The sequence below is a fragment of the Physcomitrium patens genome, chromosome 23, assembly GCF_059467195.1.
Source record: "Physcomitrium patens ecotype Gransden chromosome 23, ASM5946719v1, whole genome shotgun sequence".
Lineage (NCBI taxonomy): Eukaryota > Viridiplantae > Streptophyta > Bryopsida > Funariales > Funariaceae > Physcomitrium > Physcomitrium patens.
The window spans coordinates 4,953,881-4,964,706 of record NC_143432.1 but is presented as its reverse complement, the minus strand read 5'-3'; the positions used below and the strand labels follow the sequence as shown (position 1 = coordinate 4,964,706).

The 10,826-nt window shown below is 36.8% G+C and overlaps 1 protein-coding gene across 8 annotated transcripts; it reads left to right on the top strand.

Annotated features, from left to right (window-relative positions):
• Positions 1-2,781: 2,781 nt before the first annotated feature.
• Positions 2,782-10,787, top strand: LOC112276209 (ATP-dependent zinc metalloprotease FTSH 9, chloroplastic). Of its 8 annotated transcripts, none has more exons than XR_002967945.3 (17): positions 2,782-3,005; positions 3,459-4,437; positions 4,713-4,925; positions 5,175-5,240; positions 5,576-5,713; positions 5,962-6,027; positions 6,296-6,481; positions 6,773-6,859; positions 7,173-7,286; positions 7,431-7,555; positions 7,814-7,922; positions 8,235-8,360; positions 8,532-8,855; positions 9,258-9,381; positions 9,644-9,772; positions 9,973-10,094; positions 10,377-10,787. XR_002967945.3 is itself a non-coding variant. In XM_090246732.1 (16 exons), the coding sequence occupies exons 2-15, from the start codon at positions 3,568-3,570 to the stop codon at positions 9,736-9,738; spliced, it is 2,643 nt and encodes an 880-aa protein (XP_090102858.1). In that variant the 5' UTR covers positions 2,782-3,005; positions 3,459-3,567; the 3' UTR covers positions 9,739-9,772; positions 9,973-10,361. The 8 variants fall into 8 exon arrangements, 2 of the variants coding, with proteins under 2 accessions (XP_090102858.1, XP_090102859.1); XR_012216591.2 differs by having other exon boundaries at positions 2,799-3,182; XR_012216592.2 differs by having other exon boundaries at positions 2,801-3,135.
• The last annotated feature ends 39 nt before the right edge of the window (positions 10,788-10,826 follow it).

Genomic DNA, 10,826 nt, shown 5'->3' with positions numbered 1-10,826 from the left:
ATAAATAAATAAATTTTAATTTTTGTGTAAAAAATTTTCAAAATATTATTTGGTATGTTTTGGTATATATATCTTAATTTTAATATAATTCTAAATCACATATTTTTTTAGATATTATTTTTATCAATTAAAAAATTTTAAAACCAATACTTGTATGTAATAGAATGAACATATTTTTGTACCAATTTCATATAGTTTTTTTTAGTTTCTTTAGATTTTTTATAACTTTGTAATTATTTTTTGTATTTTTTGAAGATATAACAAAATACTTTTGGTTCATAAATTAAATTAAAAAATTGTACAATAATAGCAAGTAACAAAAAAATACCAAAAGTTTACCAATCTCAAGAAATATCAATTTTAATAATATAATCATTTTATTTTTTATAATTTATTAATTAAAAATTAAAGGTTTTAAATCTGGTTCATAAAGTTTTACATGGATCAATGCATACAATTTGTTTTGTTCTGAACAAGTTCATGTAGTGATTTTTTTTTTTTTTTTTACAATTTTTTATGATAAATATGTCATAAAAATCCAAACTAGTTTTATTTTGGATTTTTATTTCTTATTTAACATGTATAAATTTTCTATTATTTTCCAAATATTATTTTTATTAAAAATCTATTGATTGTTGGCTTTTTGTTTTACTGAAGTTGAACCTATAAAGCAATAACAAAAAATTGTAGAAAGAAATAAGGAAGTAGGTATTGGAAAAAATATATATTTTTTAGATTTTATTATATAAGTAATCTTATTCATATTGTTCAACGTTTGTATTTCATTTGATTAAATGTACTTAACAAATTACATTATTATTTGTCTAATGCATTTGTAAAATTCTTAGGTGTCCTCCATGTACATCTATTGATATTATGTCCTAAAAAAAAATTTAAATATATTATAATTTATTCTGGTGTTACTTTTAATTTAACATATTTAACTCCAAATTTTTAATTATTATCGATTCCAACAAAAATATATATATAAAAAATTTCTTCCTTTTCTCTTATTTAATTTTTTATACAACCAAAACCATATAATGCACAATAACTATTTATTGATTTAGATAGTTAAAACTAATGTACAATTAGATTCATATATTATTGGATAAAAATTGGTCCAAAATTTTAATATTATAACTTGTTACTAGACTAAGGTCTTAACATTTTATCAAGTTTTTAATATAATATTACCAAATTAAAGTTAAATAGTTTACTCTCAAAAAAACATTTACATTGTTAGTTTTTAGACTTCTTAATTATAATTATTTCTGTAAACTCTTAATAATTAACTCTATCATCTACCACACAGTTATAAATTAAAAAATCAAAAAAAAAAAAGTCACAATTGATAGTTACAATCACCATGTTTATTTTTTAGTTAAAAAAAATGTATTATGTTATCTTAAAAGATTTATTTAATGGTAACAAAAATGTGAAATTATTTTAATAGTAGTTGAAAGTACATTGTACACATTGTTTTGAAACTCAATTTATGAGTTTTAATTTGTTTTATGATTTAAAAATGAAAAGCCAAAGACAATATGACCATTATTTTTAAGATTATAAAGAGCATCTTCAAAGACTGAGACAAAATAAAATCATAATAAGATATATTTAAAAATATAAGTTTAATAATAAAGAACCATGATAAAGAAAAACATAGAAAGATGGATAGAAAAACTAATATAGAATCTCCTACATCAATAATTCTTTGAAAAGCATTTTCAATTTATAAAGAGCTTAAAGAGTTATATATTTTCTTGAATTCTAAATTATAGATTCTTTTAGATCAATAAAATATATATATATATATATTTAAAAAGATATAATCTAAGCCTACATAAAAGATTTATTTATTAATTTATTTATTTATAAAACGATGGATTTTTATAATTAAAAATATTCATACCCATATAACATTAAAATGTAAGTTAAAAATATTAAACATCAAACATCAAAATATAATTAATATATAACATCAAAAAATAATTAATAAAATATATAATAATTAAAAAATATTAAACATCAAAACATCAAGATACAAGTTAAAAAACATTATTAGATAAACAAGTTTTTGGAAAATTATTAAAATTTTGTGGTTTTATAATTTTTACAAGTAATCAAACCATGTATTTAATTACAAGTAAAAAATAAAAAAACAAAAAACAAAAGTGACTACTATGGCTGGTGGAACCAAAAGTTTATTTAGAAATAATTGTCTCAGAAAGAATAACTTAAAATTACTTTTACTTCCACCAGCCATATTGTCAATCTTTATTTTTGCTCTTTACGGAATAGGACCCTAATTAATTTGTCTTATACCTCTATCTAGACATTATTTATTCCCATCATACACGTTCATCCGTAAATACCACACAAAACCATTCATCAAATATCCACACCACCCATTCATCCATCAAGCAATCCACCATGACACTCAATTGTTCATCCATTTCGTCCGTTCGTTCTCTGGTTCATCCACTTATCCATCCATCCATCCATCCATCCATCCATCCGTTAAGTGATGGCAACAAAGATGCAAGCCACTTGCCCAAAGTATCTACCCAGGCGTGGATACAGGGGCATGACGAAATCTACGATTCAGCGAGGGTGGGGGGGGGGGGGGGGGGTGTGCAGATAATCCTGATTCATCATCCCCTGCACTGGCAATACTGTACGCCACGTCAGATGAAAGGCCACGGTAGATGGTGATGACGTGGCCGGCATCTTCTGTTGAGGAGGAGTAGGTTTTCAAAGAGGGGAGGGTGTGTGCTCTGTGGCTATGGCGGGCATGGCCCGTGTCTCTGTGCTCAATTGGTCGCGTTCTTCTCCTCCCCATGCCGCACTCTCTCTCATTCTATTCCGTTTCTGCTTGCCTTGGGATCGCTTCCTGTCTTTCCCGGGCCGTTCGATTGAGCTCCTTTTTCTTGTTGGAATCAGATCCAATTTCAGCCTCCAAATCGGCGTTGCAAGGCTCGCTAGCTGTGGTTGCTGAACAGGTACATCGTTTTTGAGAGAAAGGATATAGCGCCTTAACGGGGTTTGATCTGGTCCTGATAGTTTCATCACCCCGTTTGGAACCTTCGCGGTGCGAAATTCGATTGCGGTGCGACTGAATTTGTGTGATAGGTGTGCGAGGAGGAGGGGAATTCCCTTGTGTTTGGTGGTTTGAGCTGGTTGGTTTTGGTGCCTGGTTTGGAGTTTTGTATTCATTGAGGATTGTTTACTACGACTTTAGGGGCTTACTCCACGTATGAATTTTCTGTTTGAACTTGCAATTGATGTGAAAGTTCGTGCGATTGTCTGAACTTGCTCGCCACGGCTTGTTTGATGATCGAACTTTTTTGGTTTGTTCGTTTGTTTTTCCTTTTATGCGGTGAGTTGCATTTTTTCATGGTTTTAGAAATATATGCGCTGCTCTAATTTTATCCTTTGTTCAATGTTCTGTGCAGATATTTCGGCATTTCTTGAGTGTGGTGACCCGGAAGTCGTTATGCAGTAATCCCCGAATATTTTGCACGAAGATTAGTTGTTACCACTCAAGGCTGGAAAGAGAATTCGATGGTCAAAATGAGTTATAGTATTGCAATGATACCAGGCACATGTGCAGGATGCATAATACTTCAGAGTCGTTCACCTCTGCATAAATTTGCAGGCGTTTCATATTCTAATTCTCTTTCATTACAATGCTCAATCCACTTTTCTCCTAAATTAGTACAGTTTAGAACGAATCGTTGTAATTCTATGAGTTACAACAAAAATTTGCGAGGGGGTATTCCGAGTAAAAATATAAGTCGGGTGCACCAAATCTTAATCAGTAAGAGTACGTTTGGTTCTAAATCATTCTTTGGGTTCAACGATCATCGAACAGATGATTTGAATGGTTCAAGCAGATGGGGAAAAGTGAGGCTCATTCACGCAAGTACTCAAGGATTTGACCAAGATTCGCAGAATGAAGGCAGTTCAGAACCTTCGTTGATACAAAGTCCTAGTGGCAAGAAGGAAGAAAGGAACCCTAAGCTCTCAGCGCATGTGGATGAGGATGATCGCCCCAGCACATCCGGCAGACCAGAGCCTTCGGTAGGCCCTCCAGAGCAGGGCTGGTGGAGACACCCAAAATGGATTTGGAATTCAATCTGGAGTTGGAAAGGAGCCCCTGCCGTGCAGGCTCACGAGGTTGGGGCTCTGCTTCTTCAATTGAGCGTAGTGGTTTTGCTCATGAGATTGCTACGCCCCGGTGTTCCATTTCCAGGAAGGTCCTCACCATTGAAGTCTGAAAGCAGTTCTTCAGCATATGTCAGTGTCCCATTCAGTGAATTCTTGAGCAGAATAAACCAGAACGATGTTGAGAGTGTGGAGATTGATGGATTTCATTTGACATACTCTTTACGACCATCAGGACGGCAAGCACGGCCTGAGAAAGAAGTACAGGTGATCGTCACCACTTCAATTTTTGTTACTTGGAAACTACATACGTCAAGGATTTTTGGCCGTCCTTGCACCTTCAGTAGCCAAAACGGCATCCTCATTTGCTGCGTTTCGCAAGTTGATGCTAGTGTGTTAAAAGCCTTAACTGCTTAGAGGTCGTTTTTTGGCAGATTCTGCTGAAAAAGTTTGTTCTGGAATCTTGCAGTAGATCAGAAAAATTGAATTGCTATGTTGCATTAGTTGCATGCACTGAAGCATGGGACGCATTTTTGAAGTAGATCCAAGTAGGAGATGGACTTGAGTATGAGACTTCCCGAACTAAAGGAGTTGAAGTACCTGCAACTGCACAGTCAAGTTCTCCCTCACGGCGGATAGTTTACACTACAACAAGGCCCTTTGACATCAGTACCCCGTATGAACAGTTGCAAGAAAATGGAGTGGTGTTTGGCGCCCCTGACAAGCGTCCAGTGAAACTTGTCAATACCTTGTTTGTAAGGACTTTCTGTAATTCGGTCGAGTTGTTCAACAACTTTTGGACTTATTTCTCGTGTATAGGTCGTCTTTCACCGAAACGTTAGACGCGCAACATGCTTTAAGTTGATAATCAAGCGCTGAGATGTCTAGGCTGCAAATTTCTGACAATGCAGATTAAAGACCCTTCTAAACTAGTCTTTTCCACTGAATCGAGAAGCTATTCTACGGGTTCTAATATGGATTTAATTTTGCTGTTTCTTTTCCAGATATTTCTTCTATATGTTGGCCTTATTGGCGGCCTTCTGAGTCGATTTTCGTTGAAACTGCCACAGGTTCTCTTTTCTGCTTGAACGTGCTTATACTTTGAGTGTTTCACACAGTTCATGTCGAATTTTAGTGCTTGAACCAGCCTGTCCGAAGATGGTGCTGGAAAGGCATTTATAGCATATCGGAATATGTTTCAAGTTGTACTTTATAACGTGAATTTTTTGTACTTGTACACAACCTGGGGCACGTTATTGAAACCTTAATAGATATCATAGGTGAACATTTTAAGACTTGTATTCATTGTTGCTGATGGAGCAGTGACTAAGGTATTATTGTTTACACTGTAATGAGGGTGCTATTATATGCTGCTAAACCTTATTGTTGCCATTTACATCTGCAGAGATCTACAACGGGTCGAATGCGAAATCGGAAGGGATTATTATCGGGAGGTGGCAAGGATCAAGGTGTTGGGGGTCCAATTATGTTTGCGGATGTTGCAGGTGTGGACGAAGCAAAAGAAGAGCTTGAAGAAATTGTTGTAAGTGAAGCAGCAACCAAAATTAAGCCTCAAACAGCCAAGTCTGATCTTTTGCACGCATGCTCTACGTATCTTCATCTAAGGAGTAAATTCGTTAGTGTATCATTGCAAAACTTGCAAAAAACTCACGTTAAGGCAATGACGTTGTGCTTCTGTCACACATATAGCATATGATGGTTAACTCATGTCAGATGGTCCCCTCTGAATTTCTTGATCCCAAGGAGATGTTGGATGTATTCCTATTGTAGGAATTTCTTAAACACCCTGAGCGGTATTCAAGGCTCGGAGCCAGGCCACCAAGAGGAATCCTGCTGGTACGTCTCTTATTATAGCGGTGTGATTCAGTTCCATTTGTAAACTTTTTGGTTACGTTTGCCCAAAGTTACACCATTTTCTCTGGGAAGTCAATGTAATAATTGATGTTTAGATCGACAGAAGAATTGATGTTGTACATTTTCCTGGTAATGAAGTTCATTTGTGAATATAAAAATCGATTTTAAGTATGGTGCTCTGTTTCATAAGACTAGACCGCCGCCATGCCATTAATTTGCTGAGAGGGCTCTTATGTACAATGTTTATCAGGTTGGGCCACCTGGTACGGGGAAGACATTGCTTGCTAAAGCAGTTGCAGGCGAGGCCGATGTGCCTTTTATTAGCTGTTCAGCTAGTGAGTTTGTGGAGCTATATGTGGGTATGGGTGCTTCTCGTGTCCGTGATCTTTTTGCCCGAGCCAAGAAGGAAGCTCCGTCGATTGTTTTCATTGATGAGGTTTGTCTTAGTCTCTTTAAGATTATCTTTTGATGCAATTATCATAGTCTTGATTGGTTATACTGCATGGATTACACTGCATCTATTGTGTACTGCTCAGTGTGTTGCAAGTGTGTCATGAACTCCCAATGCTAGTGACTTTTGAAGAAGTATTCGTGAAAATCTCTTGAAGTTGGAGCCTGCTCTTTGTGAACATTCTCTTATTATGGTATTGCGGGCTTTGTTAAGGGGTAGTCATGATTGGAAAGTTCAGTTGAGGCGATTGTCTGATCGTGGTGTAAAATTCTGCAGATCGATGCAGTAGCAAAGGGTCGCGATGGTCGGCTTCGAAGTGTTGGGAATGATGAGCGAGAGCAAACCCTCAACCAGCTTCTCACAGTAAGTATTTCATTTTTTTGATTATGTTCAACTACATTATTGTCCTACTTACTTCTGTGCCTAATCATCTGTAAGTGGTAAGTAATGCTCCAAGGTTGGTGCAACTTGTTTTTGCCCTTTGCCTATTCAGGATGGGCTTGTATTTTGAGTATAGACTCATTTTGATGAGATGGATGACTTGGTAGTTTTTTATTTTTGTTTTCTTTTAGTTTATGTAGTCTTATGCATAATATACTTGTCATCTCCATCAATTTTTGGTAACATACACATACCTTTTGCTGTCTCAAACGAGCGATAATTGTGTTTTTATCAGGAGCTGGATGGATTTGAGAGCAGCTCAACTGTTATTGTACTTGGGGCTACCAATCGAGCTGATGTTTTGGATCCTGCTCTTAGGCGACCTGGACGATTTGACCGGATTGTCACTGTATTGTTTTATGCCACTTGCATCCTTTACATCGTGCACATTGATGAGCAGTTAGTTATCACAATCAAACGATTTTTCCATCGTAGAAGGTACGGGACATATTTGTGTTTGCAAATTCTGATCGATCTAATTTGTTTGGAATAGGTGGAGCCTCCAGATAGGCAAGGTCGCGAGGAAATTTTGACTGTTCATGTGACCAAGAAACAGTTGCCTTTGGCACCCGATGTTAATCTTAACGTGATTGCCGCAGCCACAGCTGGGTTTACTGGGTACGTAATCATTGCTAACGCGTGTTCCTCTTTCACTGTCGAGCGCTCTAAAGCCTAGCCCCCAACAGCAAGAATGCTGTTGCATTTGCTGATAATTTAAGGTTGCGTTACGTTTTAAGTCAAACAATAAAGTTTAAAGGACCTTTGGGTTTGCTGAAAAGTTGGAAACAAATTCGGATTTACTATGGCAGATACATGGAGCCCTAATTTAAATTATGTAATCGTTTCTGATTTCATTGTTTGTCCATCACCCAACAGAGCAGACCTGGCAAACCTGGTGAATGAAGCAGCCTTATTGGCAGGGAGGGCAAGCAAATTGGAGGTTGGGAACTCAGAATTTTCTCAAGCAGTGGAGCGTTCAATAGCTGTAAGACCTTACTGATTACCAAATTAATCGTTGATTTGCCTCGTTTTCTCTAATATAATCCCCTGATGGAGTTGTTTAGATTTAGGATTCCATGGAAGTGCTCATTTTCAAACCTCATTTGCTAAAATGTCAAGGTCAATGACAAGCGATCATCCTTAAGTATTTCTAGTAGTTTAGTCTGATGCGTATAGACAGAAAAGAACTGCTACTAGTACATGTTAGGCGCCTTGTTAAGACAAAGCAAGTCTATTGATTTCAATATTCTTTCAGCATCTATATAGTGGGTAATCTGACCGCATTTTTTTGTTATAGGGTATTGAGAAGAAGCGCTCTACGTTGCATGGCTCTGAAAAGGGTGTCGTAGCACGGCATGAGGCAGGTCATGCAGTGGTTGGAACCGCTGTTGCCAAGTTTATACCTGGTCTTACACGAGTGCAGGTACAACCTCCTTTTAGTTCTTGGTTTCTTTGTTTCTTGTATTCAGCGTCAGCTCCTAAATCCGTATTTGAACAAATGACTTCATTTCCCTCTTATGCATGGTTGAGTAGGTTACCTCCACCTTCTTTAGCCGTGAAATTTCTCAAATGTGGTGTTCTTTTTATCTTGCAGAAACTAAGCATTTTGCCAAGAACAGGAGGAGCTTTGGGTTTCACGTACATCCCCCCTGGTGCTGAAGATCGTAACCTACTGTTCGTTGATGAGCTAAGAGGTCGTTTGGTTACTCTTTTGGGTGGTCGTGCTGCTGAGGAAGTGGTGTATCATGGCCGTGTTTCTACCGGTTCTCTTGACGATATCAAGCGTGCTACAGACTTAGCATATAAAGCAGTGGCAGAGTATGGTCTCAGTCCCATTATTGGTCCGATTTCGTTAGCTACTCTATCTGGAGGAGGCCTTGATGATACTGGTAGTTCCTTCTCCTGGGGCAAAGATCAGGTAATTTCTAGTTTTCTGGCATTTGGATCCAAATTTATGGATGATGGTGACATAAGTAATCAAGTTTTGTGGTATGTTCTGTTTCTGTAAATTATATTTCCCGAGTCAAACAGGGGTCTTGACGTTTGGATTTTGCGGATACAATAAAGTCAGCCATAACCTGAATTTAACTGATGACAAAGTCTACTAATGCATGTGGTCACTTCCATGAGATATGATTTGCTGTTATTTTGGTTTATTCTTGACTTGTAATTTTCCAACATTTTTGTTGTTTTTCTTTTGGTTGCTACGCTAGTTTTTTAACTCTGTTAGGGGTTATAATATACTTAACCTCCGAAGTACCACATTTCCTATATCTTAGCTAACCCAGGCAGCTTCTCTGTGTTGCTTTGTTGGGTGAAGGGTCATATGGCGGACATGGTACAAAAAGAGGTGAGATCTTTAATGAACTCCGCACTGGAAATGGCATTGCTGGTTATTCGCTCCAATCCTACAGTACTTGAGGGACTCGGCGCACAACTTGAAGGTAATTTCCACAATGTTGCCACGCTCATTACATTGTGGAAAATGCGCATGTGAATAATTAAGAGAGCCCTCATTCTTACATATAAATTATTGTACGTAAAGTAGGTAATTTTTTTGTGTTTTTGAAACCCATGTTTCTTTCAAGGAGGATTTTAGATCGAGTCTTTCACATTTGCAAAGCTTAGTGGATGTAATGAGGCAGATTTGTGAATGTAGTTGACATTTTTCATTGGATACGATTGCATGGATTTATGTTGTTACAGCTGAAGAAAGGCTTGAAGGTGACCCGCTGGAGGAGTGGCTCAATGCCGTGCATGCTCCAATAGAGCTAGCTGCGTTTTTTCGTGGAACAAACTGAAACTTTTCAACGGAGAGGCATCCAGCAAGCTTAGGCGAGATACTCTCCACGGTCAAGCTATTTTCTTCAAAGTAGTTTTAGAATGATTAAGACGTAGCTGATCGGTAATAAGGTTGTTGCTGTATATATGTAACATTTACTTATTAATCAATCATAGCAAAAGATGTAATTCTCATTTCAGTTTAGTCAAATAAGAAGATTTTTTCTCTAACTCAGTTATAATTCTCTTAGCAGGCCCATGGAGGTAAAAGCTTGATAACAGTGTACAGACAAGTCAACATATACCTGTTAAGAGCCGACAGAATTATTTTAAGGATGAAAAAACAAGGCAACCTTGCATCATCTTCTCTTTCGAGGTCTGAAGTTCAAACAAATTTTATCTCAAAAGCAGGGTGTAGTTCCCTAGCATGGAATGTATATTAGAAGGCTTACAATATGCTCACAATAGTTTTGAAGTTAGTCGACGGTTGGGGTGTCATCCACAAGGATTGCCTCGATTTTAAAATAATAGGTTTTTGACAAATGGTGTGTTTGAATATGGCCTGAAATGATCCTTAGGCAATTATTGTAGAGTTAGGTAAGGATTTGATTTTTTAGCAGCTTGATGAGAGGTTCTATCTGATGGGTTTTTTTATCAGGTTCTGGAGTGATCCATTTGATGAAGTCAAGAAGATGCAACTGCAAAGATTTGAAAACATCAAACTTTACATAGCCTAAGAACGCTTTTTGCCTAGGTCTGCTGACAGGAAGTAACAGCATCTGAGTGGATTGAAGTATCGTCTTATTGCGCTGTCTAAAATGCTGATTAATACCCCTCTCTGTGAGGCCTTTCTTACAGAAGGACCCTTATCATGTGAATGTAGAGATTCAAACGTAAAGTATTGTGCCTAGCAATAGAAAAATGGTCTTAGTCTCCGATGATAACTTTGGGAGATGGGAATCGCTTATCCGCTTGTACTACCGTCCGGTTCGAATGCTATGCCCTTCACTCAAGAGTTGAGTAATGTCAAAAATTTAAGCAGTCAAATTGGAACACATTTTGAAAACAATATCCAGAACATGATGTATGACTACTGTCTTCTGCAAGA

What these genes read in the sequence shown, in the direction of transcription:
- LOC112276209 (XM_090246732.1), top strand. Translation starts at nt 3,568, where the DNA reads ATGGTCAAAATGAGTTATAGTATTGCAATGATACCAGGCACATGTGCA. An exon ending in TTTCGTTGAAACTGCCACAG is followed by an intron (nt 5,241 to 5,575) that starts GTTCTCTTTTCT and finishes TTACATCTGCAG; the next exon opens with AGATCTACAACGGGTCGAAT. An exon ending in GCCACAGCTGGGTTTACTGG is followed by an intron (nt 7,556 to 7,813) that starts GTACGTAATCAT and finishes ATCACCCAACAG; the next exon opens with AGCAGACCTGGCAAACCTGG.